Source organism: Equus quagga, unplaced genomic scaffold, assembly GCF_021613505.1.
Source record: "Equus quagga isolate Etosha38 unplaced genomic scaffold, UCLA_HA_Equagga_1.0 220_RagTag, whole genome shotgun sequence".
Lineage (NCBI taxonomy): Eukaryota > Metazoa > Chordata > Mammalia > Perissodactyla > Equidae > Equus > Equus quagga.
Genome location: NW_025799647.1, coordinates 85,212 through 101,578, shown reverse-complemented (window position 1 = coordinate 101,578; position 16,367 = coordinate 85,212). Strand labels below are relative to the sequence as shown.

General features: G+C 38.4%; 1 protein-coding gene across 1 annotated transcript in view; it reads right to left on the bottom strand.

Moving 5' to 3' along the window:
• LOC124233750 (cytochrome c oxidase assembly protein COX16 homolog, mitochondrial-like) overlaps positions 1-16,367 on the bottom strand; it is a 74,918-nt gene that overhangs the window by 12,253 nt on the left and 46,298 nt on the right. The window contains exon 4 of the mRNA XM_046650921.1: positions 6,365-6,436. Within this exon, the coding sequence (XP_046506877.1) occupies positions 6,365-6,436 (72 nt within the window). The remainder of the gene's footprint in view (positions 1-6,364; positions 6,437-16,367) is intronic.

The following is a 16,367-nucleotide window of genomic DNA, read 5'->3' as shown; positions in this document are numbered from 1 at the left end:
TAGACATTTTCCCAAAGAAGACATAAAGATGGCCAACAGCTACACGAAAAAGATGCTCAACATCACTAATCATCAGGGAAATGCAAATCAAAACCAGAATGATACGTCACCTCACACCTGTTAGAATGGCTATAATCCAAAAGACAAGAAATAACAAGTGTTGGCAAGAATGTGGAGAAAAGGGAACCCTTATGTACTGTTGGTGGGAATGTAAATTGGTACAGCCACCATGGAGGTACTTCAAAAAATTAAAATAGAACTACCATATGATCCAGCAATTCTACTTCTAGATATTTATCTGAAGAAAACAAAAACAGTAACTCAAAAAGATATATGCCCCCCAATGTCCACTGCAGCATCATTTACAATAGCCAAGATGTGGAAACAACCTAAGTGTCAACTGACAGATGAGTGGATAAAGAAAATGTAGTAAATGTATACAGTGGAATATTATTCAGCCATAAAAAAGAAATCCTCCCATTGGTGACAACATGGATGGACTTGGAGGGCATTATGCTAAGTGAAACAAGTCAGAGAAAGAAAGACAAATACTGTATGATCTCACTGTATATGTGGAATCTAAAAAAAAAGAAAAAAAACTGAGCTCATAGATACAGAGAACAGATAGGTGGTTGCCAGATGCTGGGGGGTGGGGGTGGTGAAACAGGTGAAGGGGGTCAAAAGGTACAAACTTCCAGTCATAAAATAAATAAGTCATGAGGAGGTAATGTACAGTATGGTGACTATAGTTAATAATACTGTAATGAATATTTCAAAGTTACTAAGAGAAAATCTTAAAAGTTCTCATCACAAGAAAAAACTTTTTTTTAACTATGTACGGTGATGAATGTTAACTAGACTTATCATGGTGCCCATTTTGCCATATATACAAATATCAAATCATTATGTTGTACACCTGAAACAATATGTTACACATCGATTATATCTCAAAAAAAGGTCAGACAAAAGAATATATATGATTCCACTGACACAAAATTCAAAGCAAAAAAAATTAACCTTACTGCTTTGGGATGTAGTCCGAAATGGTAAAAGCCATGAAGTAATTACTATAAAAAGCATGGTAACGTCTACCCCTGGGGCAGGAGGAGGGCATGGAGAAGGGAGCAGGTTTCTGGAGTGCTAATAATTTTCTATTTCTTGACATGGATAGTGGTTACTTCAGCGTTCAGTTTATAATAATTAAACTGTTTAAGTACGTTGAATGCACTCCTTGATTTCTGTGCTATATTCCACAAGAAAACAACTTAAAGAAATAAAATAATGAATTACTATATTAATCACTGAATGTATGTAAAGGGAATAAAACCTACAATACAAGTCAACTCCTTCATATGGTTTCAACTGAGAACATGGCAAAAGACCTAATGCCAGTGGGGGAATAAACTGGTTGTATTATTGACAGATCATATGTCTGTACTTTGGGTGATTTTAAAGGGATTTTCAGCACTAATTTTTGATAGTATGCAACTGTACAATTTCTGTCATACTGGCAAACATTAAACCAAACCCCTACCAAAGATGCCACTCTACTGTATAACATTTTGATAAACCATCTTCCTGTGCCTTCATTTTCTGTACAAAATAGGACTAGAAAGATGTCTAATGATGTCAAAGCAATTTGCAAAATCGAAACCAACAACAACAACAAACCATTCCCTGCAGTCTCTTGGGGCTTAAGAGGAAGGGGGCCAGAGAACTGAGAGCTGAAAGCCCACTTTTGCCCTGGGTATACTTGCTAAACCTCAAACAGCTACAGGATGAGAGTCAGGCTTGAAACCAGGTAGAGAGCTGCTCCTGGGAGTTAGAGAAACCATCACACAAGGCTATAGTGACAAAAAGACAGATCAAGGGTCTTAAATATCCAACATGGATCCCCCCGAGGATAGTTCCTAAATTCTGAAACTGCATAAGGCAAGAGTATACAGCAAGGTTGGAAATCTCTGAAAAGTGAAGCTGAATTTCCTGGAGTCTCAGCAGAAAGCCACCTAGGGTCAGGCCCCAGGGATCAGGAAGAAGCAGAGATGCCTAACCAGATCTGGCTCACTCCTGGAGAGGATTAAGAGGTCAGCCCCCTATTCTATCTGCCTAGCAGATAAAAGGATAAAGCCTTTCTGGAGGAAAACAATACCATCTGGAACCTCTATAGTTGTTTACAAACAACATCCAATATTTAATAAGAAAATTTACAAGGCATGTTCAAAGTCAGAACCATATAACCAAAAAACCAAGAGAAAAATTAGACAATAAAAGCAGATCTATAGTTGATCTTTACGTTGGAGACACGACTTTAAAGTAACTATAACTCATATAAATTCAAAACATTAATGGAAAAAATAAATAAAAATATGACTTTATGGGAGATCTCTCCAGAGTACTAGAATATATAGTTAAGAATTAAACATACATCTCAAGACTAAAAAATATTGTAACTGAAATCACAAAATCAAAGGATGACTTTAATAAGAGATTGGACACAGCAAACGACAGGTTTAGTGACTAGAAGTTAGGACAATAGAAAATGTACAATTTTAAAAACAGGAGAAAAAAAGCATAATAGAAATGTTGGACATAAAGAGTCTAACGTACATCTGGATTGGAGTCCTATAAAGGAAGCAGACAGAAAACTGGGCAAAAGCAACATTTCACAAGATATCAACAATTTTTTGTTTTATGTTTTCTGTGGTTTCATTAAAATCTTCACAGAAATCAGAAGACAATTTGAAACTCCATTTTCAACTCAGAGTACGTAAGAACTAATGTGAACATTTTTTGTTGCCATGATTCAATTTATCACTTGACTACTTAGAAAGCATGGTCTTTGGTAAGATTTAACACAAGCAGCTCTATATTGTAAGAGGTCAACGCATCTGGTACCAAAATTTCCTCTTCTGTTTGCCCACAGGATTTAGTACTAACCTCTGAATCAGAAAAATCTAACTTTACTCAGTTTCATAGACCAATTAAGGGAATAGTATGATAATGCATGTTCTCATTAGCATGCTGTGCACAAGGCAACTCAGCAGCTCTATTTTCGACTGAGTATTGGCGTCTTTTGGGGGAGATCAGTAAACTTTTGATTGATTTACAAGCACTTGCCTGTTTCATCCTGGACCTGTGAGATTTGGTCTTCCTTCATGTATTTTCACATCCCTGTCTCCACCATGCCCAATCTCAAGTTCTTTTCTGCATATTTTGCAGTATGCTCTGTTTGGGTTACTTAACTCCCTAATCCAGTTGTACGTGTCTTTCCATCTGTCATTAAAATAACACAGTCATGGGGCCAGCCCAGTGGTGCAGCAGCTAAGTGTGCACGTTCTGCTTCGGTGGCCCGGGGTTCGCTGGTTTGGATCCCGGGTGCGGACCTATGCACCGCTTGTCAAACCGTGCTGTGGTAGGCATCCCACATATAAAGCAGAGGAAGACGGGCATGGATGTTAGCTCAGGGCCAGTCTTCTTCAGCAAAAAGAGGAGGATTGGGAGCAGTTAGTTCAGGGCTAATCTTGCTCAAAAAAAAAAAATAATAACACAGTCACTTAGCTTTCTTTTTCAGTGATGTCTGGATCATACTGGCATTAATATTGTAATTGTTTTCACTTTCATTATCCGAATCTTAGAAAACATGGTCATGATATTTACAATGTTAAAAATTAAACTAGCACAATTTTCCTTACAAAGCACAACCGACAAGCAAATAAAAAAGGAAAGACTGTTAATGCCCGGGATTACAATGCACTTAATTGCACACTTAATTGCAGTGATCCAACAATGGATGATCTATTATTGTGGATCCAGGGTCGTTAGCATTAGGAACAGGAGAAAAAGAGCAACAGCCACTAAGGAAGGCGGATAAACTATGTCACATCTATTTCACACTAGAATTGAAAGCTGCTGGTTTCAGCTTATTCTTTTTAGCCCACCTCCTGAGTTCTGTACTTTCCTTTCCATGACTGAAAAGCAGGAATTTTTGTGTCTGGGGATACCAGACTTCCAGTCCTAAAATTAGGACAGTTCCAGGCAGACTAAGACATCTGGTCACTCTGAATCAATACCGTCTTTCTCCACCCTTCTCAAAAGTTCTCACTTGAATTTATCCTCTCTTGGTCCTTTTCAACAGTATTTGTCCTCTCAATCCCAGTCTTGACTCTCCTTGACCTCAGCAATCTTGCCCTCTTGACACCCTTACTCTCACCTTTCAACCCTGGTAAACCCCTGTCAACTCAACAGAAATGCTCTCAATTCCTCTCAAATTTAGTCCACCTCATCCTCTCTACCTTGTTTGAACTCAACCTTATCCAAGTACTGACTCTTGACCTCACCTGAGTTTGACTTCTCAACATCAACCAACCTTGACCTCTCAATCTCAGTAAGTCTTGTCCTCTAATCCTTCTCACCTCAACTTTGTCCTCTCAGCCTCCTTCCATAGACCTTGACCAACCTCATGCTCTCAACTTCGTTCTCTTGACTTCAACTGACCTTGCCCTCTCAACTTCAATGAACATTACTCTCTCAACTTTAGTTAACTCTGTTCTCTTTACTTTGACTCCATCTTGTAGGCCTCTCCCGTTATCACAATCTTCCTCAATCTTTCTCCTTAACTGAGTGGTCAGCACCACCATTTATCTAGTTCTCAAAACCAAAACTTCAAGCCATCCAAGATTTATTCATATTTTTATATTATAATCATCACATTAGTCATCAAATATTATCAGTTTGCTGCTAAAGTTTTCCTGGAACCCATTCATTTCTATCTTCATTGAAAATGTTTTATTTCAGGTTCCAACATTGTTCATCTATACTACTGCCAAAGCATCCTAACAGGTCTCTTCATCTCCAATTGAAGCAATCTCTTCCATCCTGTTGCTCCTCCAATCCCCACCTATCCTGTACTCCGTTGCCAGAGATATTTCCAAAATGAAAATCCGACCATATGCCTAATACTCCCTCTATGTTACAGAATATTAATCATTTCCACCATTTAGCTAACTCTTACTCTTTCTTACTCACCTTAATTCAAAACTTGATACCTCAAACAAACCTTCTCCGATACCCCTTTCCCAAGTCTAAACTGTATGCCTCTTCTTGGAAGTTCTAGAAATGTTTTATGCAAAATTCTAATACAGCATTTTACTGGGCACCATTATATTATATGTTTGAGAACATTTTTATATTAGATGTCTTCCAGCCTCGATTATGCTATAAGCTTTGTAAGAACCAGTTTCTTTAAACTTTATATGTAGGCTCTATATCCAATTGACAAATATCCAATTATTTTTCAAATATGTACATGTTATCTCACTTTCAAAAGTCAGATTTATAATTTTCACCTTAAAGGGAAAGAGAAAAATTCCTTAATAATTGGAATGCTAACAGAAACTTCTTAACACAGTTGATAACTGCTCTATTCCCTCATGCAACTATATATTCATTTAAAATGTAATATTTACTCTAATGCCTGCCATGGAGATGGAGTTAGTGCTTCTCCTAAACTGTAAAGTAACTGAGAAAATTGAATAGGCCTTTAACAGTCTTTACTTTCCCACCAATATTACTGAGGTCTGCTAATGAAATATATATATATATATATATATATATACACACACATATATATAATGCAAAAAACTTCAAATATCAGATGTATGCCACAAACAAAAATTATACCCTTCTGAATGAATTAACCAGACTTCTTATGTAACACTTGACGAGAATTTGACAGTAATTGTGGGAGAGAGTGGGAATCCTAGCCCTACCCCTAAATAACCACATGATCTTAGGCAAGTTACTTAAACTGTCTGAGCCTCAGTTTCCTCACCTGTAAAATAAAGACAATAACATATACATAAGGAACTAGTACAGTCTAACCCAAAGGCATACCTATAAAAACGACACCTATAAAAAGGTATCAGTATTCATAATAAAAAGGAATTTTCCTTTCTTTTAGTCTTAGTTACTAAAGATACATATCAATATAACTTATAATAAAATTACTGGTATTAATATGAAATAGCTAATTTATAATTGGAGTAATAAAATGGAGTGAAATTTTTGTCCCATGTTCTTTAGTCCCTTCTAAATCCTAAAAACAACTACACCAGAGCATATTTTGTTGGAGAAAACTAACAGTACTGCAAATTTTCTAGTGAATAAGGAGAAAGATTACTAAATTCTTGTTTCATGATTCACTTACAGATCATTAATGTTATTTTAAAGAAGAACCCAAAGATCATCTATCAGTTGTGAACAGCAAGACAAAACTCAGACTGCTTAGTGTACTGAGTATTCACGGCCCCTCAGCCAGCACACACGTATACACAGACACATGTCAAACTCCAGTTACAGTTCTTACTTTAATCTTCACAGCATCATAACGGATTTGTGAAAACTCACGAAGACCAAAGGAACCTCCAACAATCAGCAACTGAAACAAGGAAAGGAAACAATTAAACAAAATAGAAGGGCAGAATTCAGTCTATCTACAGATTACTCATCTAAATGCCACCAGTGACAGATTATACAAAATCCTACAGATCATCCTCCCTGGTGAGTTACCATCCATCCGTTAGAGTAGATGTAGTTCATACTGTCACGGGGAAACACTTGAGCACATTATCAAATACCAAAATCAGTACTTTTACTTGACCTTATGGTTTAAATAACATTATCGTAAGCATTTCATTAGTTGATCCTTACAAAAGACTTATGATCTAAGAAAAAAAACAAAAAAAACATTTAGCAGATGAGGAAATAGAAGCACAGGTAACTAAATGACTTGCCCCTGATTACACTGGGCAAAGCCAGCAATAAAATTCTGGCCTTGTTTGTTCAAGACTGGAATTCTTTCAATTTTATGGTTTTGCAAAATAAGCCAATTGTAGAGCGTTTTTTTCCATCTTCTTACCAAGTGATAAAAAAATCTCATGAAATATGCCACACTTCTCAACATGCAGTAAACCTTAAAAGATCCTTTAAATTGTCATTGCTGCTTTATCATCTCCTCAAATACTCTAATGGGCTTTCATCCCTCATCCTAAAGCTGCAAAAGTCTAGCAATTTGGAAAAAAATAAAGTTTGCTCCCCACTTTCATTTTTTTTCTTTTTTTATTGCAATAACATTGGATTATAACATTATATAACTTTCAGCTGTATCTCGTAATATATTTCGAATTCTGTGTAGCTTACATCATGTTCACCACCCAAAGACTAATAATAATCCATCCCCACACCAGTGCCTAATCACCCCTTTTGCCCGCCCTTCTCCCTCCCCACCTCCCCTCTGGTGACCACTAATCCAATCTCTGGTGCTATGTGTTTGTTTGTCCTTGTTTTTATCTTCTACTTATGAGTGAGATCACATGGTGTTTGACTTTCTCCGACTTATTTCACTTAGCACAATACCCTCAAGGTCCATCCATGTTGTCAGAAATGGCCAGATTTCATCATTTGTTATGGCTGAGTAGTATTCCATTGTGTATATATACCACATCTTCTTTACCTATTTGTCCCTTGATGGGCACCTAGGTTGCTTACAAGTCTTGACTATTGTGGATAATGCTGCAATAAACATAGGGGTGCATGTACCTTTACACATTTGTGTTTTCAAGGTCTTTCAATAAATACCCAGCAGTGGAATAGCTGGATCATATGGTAGATTTATTCTTAATTTTCTGAGGAAATTCCATCCTGTTTTCCATAGTGGCTGCACCAGTTTGCACTCCCACCAGCAGTGTACGGGGGTTCCCTTCACTCCAAATCCTCTCCAACACTTATTGTTTCCCCTACCTTCTTTTTTATATCAACATATTATTACCAATTAAAGAAATATAAAAAGATATAAGACATTGTACAATATAAAATTTTATAATTTTGAAGTTGGCATACTAACAAAACCTTGAGGCTATGCATTTCAAAAACCAATAAATCTGACCTCATAAAAATTTAAAATGTCTATTCTGACAAATAAATGAAATACAAACAACATGAAATCAAAAGACAACAAATCAGGAAAAACATCTGTTATATATAAGCAGCTAATGCCTGCAATGTCAATATGTAAGAATTCTTTGTGTAAGTAAAATAACTTTTGTCCCTTAATTTCAATGAAAAGACACACCCCTGGGTTTCCTAATTCCTTCTCAGTCTCCTTATATTAATTCTTCCTCACCTTCGCAACCTCAATATGTTGGACCATCCCAAAAGGCTCAGTCTTCAAACCTGTTCTACCTATTTACAACCAACACTGAGTCCCTGGGTGACGTTATCCAGTTCTGTGGATTTAAATAGCCTCTATAACCTAACAACCTTCAAATGTACATTTTCAATGGAAAATAGCCCACTGAACTGAAGACCTGCCTTTCTATTTGACGTCTCCACTTGAAACTCTAACAAGTATACACAAATTAATTTTTTAAAAACCCTTCTTGATTTTTACCCCAACACTCTTTCTGCCTCAACCTGCCCCTAACCAATCTTTCAACGTGCCAGTAAATGTCAACTACTTTTATTCAGTTACTCAAGCCAACTTCTTTGTAGTCATCATTAGTTCCTCTCATTCATATCTCACATCTAATCCATCCCTGAGTTCCGTCACCTCTACTTTCAAAATATTTCTTGAATCTGACAATTTCTGACTATATGCTCTTCTAACACTCTAGGCCAGGCCACCATCATCCCTCTCCTGGACTACTGAAACCACAGTACCCATATGTTACTATAAATAATAAAGAATTTGTCTAGTCTTTGTCCCAGGTTCCTGGGAGGGAGCTACTAACTTGGAATTTCCTGAGTGAGAGGACTATCTTTGTTATTCATGACGAACCCTTGGGACCACACCTGAATTTACACTAACGAGGTGACTCATGGTAGGCCCCTAAATAGTTAGGATAGAGGCTGGCCATGCTGGAACGACCAATCATGTGACTAGACGGTTGGGGCCCTGAGCCATGTGACATCAACCTGACCTCCAGATGTCCAGGGAGGAGAGCAGTGCTATAGACTGAGTTCAGTCACGTAGCCAGTGATTCGATCAACCACACTGAGATAATGAGAACTGAATAAAAAACTCTGGTTGGTTTTATGTCAACCTCAACCTGAATCTTCATGACGAATGGGATCTTCAGGGAACTCAGTGTGGGATTGGGCTCAAATACATCAACACCAAAACTATCTTCAATGTGCTTTAAAAACATCCACTGTAATTCAGCGACCTTTAAAGGGCTGCTACGCAGGGGCCGTGCTAAATATTCAATTCACCAGGTTTTATTCAACTCATAACAGCACTCTGGAAAAATTAAGCCAGATCACAAATTAGGAACCTGAAATACAGAGATGCCCGAGACCGTACAGTTAAATTAGGTAAATACATCTAGTCTCAATGATCTAGCATATCGTCAAGCTGTAGCGGGGGAAAAAATGTGAGTTTAGTAATCGTCCAAACGTGGGTGAAAATCTGGTTCTGACATGGCTCTGTGAAGCACACCCTAATAACTACCAGGGAAGGAAAGAGGGGAACTCGAGATGCCACTACCGCGGCGGGGAGAAGACTAGAAGGACTGCCTAAAAGTCCTCAACCTACCACCAGCCCCTTGCAGCCCAGGCTGCTGGTCCCAGCCGCGGGTATTACAAAGTCCCCGCAGTTTCGCTCCAGCCGGACCAGAAGTCCCACCCCTTCCGGAACCCCGCCTCCACGCTTTTCCTCGCCGCACTCACCAACATGGGGACTCCGTAGCGAAGGGTCTTGTTCTTGCGCAGGGCGCGCATCACCGCGTGTGGAAACATGAGTGAACTCTCCGACCCGCTCGGACAAGCCGCCAAACGCGCCCAGCGCGGCCTCCCCGACCTCAGCGGCTCAAATTCTAGGCCAGGCAAGGACGTCCGAGACTCACCTCCCTTTCTTGACCTCTTCTTGCATGGTTCTCTCCTGATAGGCCTCCGCCAGGCGAAAGCAATCGATCCATCGTAACCTCCGCCCACGTCCGCCCGGAAATTCGAGTATCCGCGGTTTGGTTCCGGCACGCCACCTAGCCGTTGGGACTTAGGGACTTAAGTCGTGTTTGTAGTCACCGTCAATTGATATGGAAACCAGTACCTCCCAAGTTCGGGGTCTTGACCAGCGTCTTCTTAGAACACTCCTTCTCACATTGCCGCTGGATAAAATCAGCTAAGGACAAAAAAAAGTTACTTTGGAGCTAGTACTCTCGCCTTTATGGCTATTTGTGGGATGGGGAGTTTACCAGCTTAATAAAGATTTTTACGGGCTGGTCCCGTGGCTGAGTGGTTAAGTTCCTGCGCTCTGCTTCAGTGGCCCAAGGTTTCGCTCGTTCAAATCCTGGGCGCGGACATGGCACTGCTGGTCAAGCCATGCTGACGCGGCATCCCACATGCCACAACTGGAAGGACCCACAACTAAAAATGCACAGCTATGTACTGGGGGCCTTGGGGAGAAAAATGAAAAATAAAATCTTAAAAAAGAAAGATTTTTAGAAATAAGTGGTCACAAAATGTTCAGTTGACTGGTAATCGGCGTACTGTCTTGCTATCACTGAACCTTTAATGCTAATTCTTTTACTGTGAAATAATAATCTCCAGTCATTTATGAATGTCTATTTTCCACTCATTCAGCAACCATCCAGCACATCTTTTCGCGGGTCATTAGAAGGCTCGAGGAACACAGAGATGAAGAAATATCCCTGCTTTAAAGAAGCTGGCAATCTAACGGGCACACAAATAAACGTGTCTTGAGCACTGTGACAGCTTAGGGAACAGGCCCCACATGTGCCATTTGCCGTGGTGAGTCACGGGAAGCCTCGCCTGTTAGGTACTATTTGAGATGACTTAGGACAGAGTGCAGGTGGCATGGAGTAACATTTCCCATGATAGCCCTGAAATCTTTCCATCTGTCCCTGCCCTCTATGGCCACTGAAACGTTCCTGGTTTAATCCCTTATCATCTTATGAAAGTTGTCCCTAGGTAGTCTCCAGAGGAGAAACTCCAGATCTACCTGTAGGCTGCTCCAATAACACCCAAATCTATAGGTACACACCGGGTCAAATACGAAAAACAAACAAAAAATTCTCATTGTGATTCTCAAGTCTATCTTCCACACTGCTGAAAGTTATTTACGAAGCATAAATGAGATTCTCCCTCCTTTTGCCTACAGTAATAACTTCAATTTTCTTAAGCAAAGAATTTAAGGCCCCGTGTAATATGACTTTGGTCTGCCTTTTCTGCCACTGTTCTTCATTCACACCATACTCCATCCTGGAGGAGATAATTATTTCTTGAGTATTCCATGAACATCCACATCTTCAAAATGCACCTTCACAGACACCAGGTTCTTGAAGCCTCCCTTACTCCACAGGTAATTAAATTATTCCCTCCTCAGCAGTTGTAGTATGCAGAATTTAGAATTGGAGGGATGGGCTTATAAACATGGTTGCTATGGTTTATAAATGGGGTCTCCTTTAAAGTTGTGATTCCTTTGTGCTTTATTTTGGATTGTTTGATTTACGCTTTTTGTTGTCTGTTTAATTCAACTCTATGCAGAGAAGGAGCACAGGGTTTATTACAGAATGCATTGTGAAGTATGCAAAATTTGTATATGGCATTGCCTCTTCCTCATTCACTTTCTTTTGATATTTCAGAACTTATACAGCAGCCAGATTACTTAAGTGTATTATTTCTCCTACTTTCCTTCAGATGGGAGATGCCAAGGGCACTGTTATAAAAGCCCACACCTTTTCCTACCTTTTCACCACGTAAGACATCACCCTACTGAATTCGACTCCAATAAAGCCCTACACTCAGCTAATAGTTAATAATGGATTAAATCATATATATGTGTGTGTGTGTGTATATATATATATTCTAGGTAATGCTATAGCTAATAATCTGTTACCTTTTCAGATAAAGCATATACTCAATTTAAGTGAATATAGGTCTTCAGTCTCTCATTTGTTCAGTCATTCAAATAAGCATTTATGGAGAAACTTGAGGATGGCCCTAGACTAAATAGTAGGAATTACAAGGATGCTGGAAGATTGTAAGGGCACAAAATTTGGAGCAGTGAGGAATTTAAGCACCTATCAAATAATATTATATAGGTGGTAAACTCTGTTGTCGTTGCTTAGCGCTCACCTTAAACATCACTACTGTATACCTCAGCTTATCTGTTAAATCAGAGTGATATTTGTCATCATTTTTATAATTCTCACAAAAAACACAGAATAGCTCATCAGCATGGGCTCTGTTGCCTTCTCGAAAATATGAGTCAGATCTCATTTTTGTGTTTTCCAGTGTTACTAAGTAGTCAGAATGTTGAGTCAGCCGTCTTAACTATCACACTTCCAAGTGGGAGGATATAAAAATGTATGTTCAAGGAGCAAGGCATCCCCACCACCCATGCCAGCCCCTAAGGACTTGTATTTTTTTTTTTTTTTGAGGAAGATTATCCCTGAGCTAACATCTGCCACCAATCCTCCTCTTTTTGCTGAGGAAGACTGGCTCTGAGCTAACATTGGTGCTCGTCTTCCTCTAGTTTATATGTGGGATGCCTACCACAGCATGGCTTGCCAAGCGGTGCCATGTCCACAGCCGGGATCCAAACTGGCGAACCCCAGGCTGTCAAATCGGAAGGTGTGAGCTTAACTGCTCCACCACCAGGCTGGCCCCTGTACCTTCTTAATATCTGAGCAAGTTATATTATCCTCCAGTATCTGCTCTACCTAGCACTTAACTCATCCAAGTATATGGGAGAGTTGTCACCAAAATCACCAATCTTGAGAGCTTTAGCATTGAGTTTAGGTTTTAGAACTATGGCCAAATTTGATGGTTATGGTATGGAAGGATTAGCTAGTTCACGAATCTTTGGTTTCATAATTGACATCTAATATCTAATTTGATTCACTCAAAAACCTTATAAAGTTTGGAAGAGCATGATTCCAGACTCATCTTACAGGTGAGAAAATTGCGACTCAGAAAGGTTAAGAGGCTTGCACAAGGTCACTTTGTGAAGTAGTACAAATGCCCCAAATGGAATTAAACTTCCTGTGGCATTTGACAATATTGCCTATCTCCTTCTTGAAATTCTCTCCTCCTGTGGCTTCCATGGATGTTTGGCTTCCATGGATCCTCTCCAACTCTGAGACTTCTTTTTGTCTTCTTCAGCCTTGTAGACCTTTAACTGGACTCCTTAGCCCTCTTCCATTTTTTTTCTGTCCCAGTGACTTTTAAACTGTAGTGTGCACAGAACCCCTTGAATAGCTTATTAAAACACAGGTTTCTGGGCCCAGTTCCCAAAGTTTCTGATTCAGGGGTCTGGGATAGAACCTGAATGTTGACTTTTCTAACAAGCTTCCAGATGCTGCTGCTGCTGCTGGCCCGGGGACTACACTGTAAGAACTACTGCTCTATCCTTTTTCCCTGGGAATACTCAACTTTCACCATGGCTTCAAATTGTATCATAGTGTGAATGACTTCTGGTACATTTCCAGTAGCCTAAATGGTTTTCTAACACCTCAAAGTCAACATACCACAAAGATTTCTTTTTCCCTTTTTTTTTTGGTGGTGGTGGGGGGTCCTTCCCTGCAGTCTGTCTAATTCCTATGGCTAGAACAGAGTGGCTAAGAGTTGGCTACTCTGTTTCCAGTTCAGTCCAAATTGAAACCAGTTAAAATTAAGTCCTTAACCTTATTCAGTTAGATGACCAACTGTTTCTCCTTGGACGCACATTTTTCTTATGAGAGTGATCATTAACATTGTAGTTTTAGAATTATTCTGTATTTGTTGAATGGCTTTTTATGGAGTATTAGCTGTGGAATGAATGGGACCATGTTTAACATATTTCTGTCCTTCATGACTTCCTTCGTAGCCCTAAACCACAATCCATAATTTCTGGAAAAACAAATGAAATGACAACTGGAAGGGTGGCAAGAGCTTCCCGTATCATGCTATGCAGTGAAGAATCCTCCTTAGTGATTCCTAAACCAAACCAAAGCCTGCTGTGTAACACTTTGTAGAGAAGCAAAGGTAACTCTTCTGTACAAATTAATGAAACCTAAAAGAATCCCAAGCTAACCGCATTGTCTCAAAGTGCACTATTACCTAGATGACCACAAATTTTATCAGGTAGAGCAAATCAGGAAAACTTTAACCTTCCAATTGCCACGGGACTAACGCCCATCTGAAAGCTTTCTAAACATTATCAATTAAAATTAAGAAGGGCTTCCTTCTTGGGTAGGTGGATGTGTGCTTTTGCGATATGTCAAAGGTGAAACAGGATTTTATCTATTGACATTTATGTTAAAAAGAAGAAACTTTGCAGAAAAAGTTATATTTAAAAATGTAAAGACATATGTTTGAATCCAGAGCAAGTAAAATGTACTTTTATCTCAAGATGAACTTTTTGAAAAGGAGACCATTAAAAAATGGCCTGTACCTATGTATGTTTGAAGTGTTTGAGTACTGTCTGTTGTCCACCGGTGGTTAAAAAAGGTCAAATATCATCGTACATATAAAGTTTCCTATAAGTAAAAACAGAACGGACATCCAATAAAACTGGAACTTGGCACCTCAAAAGTGAGTCTGCTTCCTAAAGTAACCACTTGTTACTCGATTTTGAAGTGATTACTTAAATTAACCACTTTTTACTTAAATTTTACTTAAATGAAGTAAATTGAGACTTGAGTGAAGTAAGTAGATTGGCCACTTTTTACTTAAATGAAGTGGTTACTTAAATTAACCACATTTGAAAAATTAAAAAATTTTAATTTTTTCCCCAGTTTTATTGATATAATTGACATATTATATAAGATTAGTGTGTGCAACAAAATGATTTTATGTATATGATTTTATGTACATAGTTGCAAATTTTGTTTTCCTTGTGATGAGAACTTTTAGGATCTACTACAATACTGTTATTTAACACTATTTTGAATAACCTCCAAATCAAGAATGCTATCAAAATAGAAATTATAAGTTGTATGGCAATTAATAAAAAAACTTCATATGAAATCCTATGAATTCAGATGACAGAAAATATTCAACTAAGAAAGAAAAAAAAACAAAAGAAGGTATAAAGAGAGAATTAGTCAAAATAAAAGCTAAAATAAAAGAAATGGAAAACAGACAAACAAAACCAGAAGAATGGATTATTATAAAACCAAAATTTGGTTATTAGAATCAATCAGTAGATTAAGGAAAAACGTTCTAAATCTGTTAGGAATGAGACAGAAAATAAAAACATAGATAAATAAGAAAGTAAAAAGGATTACATGAGAATTTCAAGTTCTGTTCTATTACAATACATTGAACAGCTAGAGAAATTGATGGTTTTGTGATAAAAACATGAATGACTATTTAAAAGTTGAACATACCAATTACTAAGGAAACTGGAAATTTACCAGGAAGAAGGACCAGGCCCTTGACTGTGACATAGGAGGAAACATTCATCTTAACTGAGCCAAACCATAACTATCTTTCAAAAGTCCAGCGAAAAACTGGTCCTTTTAGCAAATGACAGGGTAAATAGATTGGGCAAAGTTTAACAACATCGGGAATAAAATACATTTTACTTATTGCTCAACATCTATCACAGCACAAGTTTCCTTGGAAAGATTCTTCATGATCTTGTACTCATTATCTAAAAGGATGAACCTCTACTTAGAACATCCACAGAAATCCAGATTTATTTAAAGTCTAAAATAAATTTCCTGACTCTGTAAAATAATGCTGAAATGTAGAAAAGCTTTTTATACTTCCCCTATCTCAGCAGTCTGTCATTTACTTTGTTCTAGCCGAGACGAGCATTAAATGACCCGTTGTTTAAATGATGCTGTTAAATTTCCTTATATTTGTACACCAGCACCCCCTCCCCAACCTGAGCCAGATTAAAATACACTTGTTTCCTATACCCCCACCCCTGTGCAAAATTTTATTCCTCCTCTATTAAGATCTTCTTGGAGATTACTACATAAGCACTTTTTACTGTACCTTAAAGGAATTTACCATTTCATGGATTCAAGAGCCCTTTCCCCCTGACTGTGATCACAGAGCTGTCAACTTTCTTTGACAGTCGTTTGAAGGTTTCTGGAAGCATTTGAATTCTTATGGCCTGTCCTTCATGTCCTCTGTGGGTGCAAAGCTCTTCACTGTGTATACATGTTGGGTGTCCCTCAAACAGAAAATTATCACTTTCTCTGAAGCCCAGAGTTGATGCCCAGGGAAAATTTAGAATCCCAAGGGGAAGGATTGGAGACTAGAGCAATAATGAGAAAAAACGCAAATTTGAAAACAAGCATAAATGAATGAGCAGTTGGTATTAGGATGGACTGATGGATGAAGCAGCTAGATGTTAA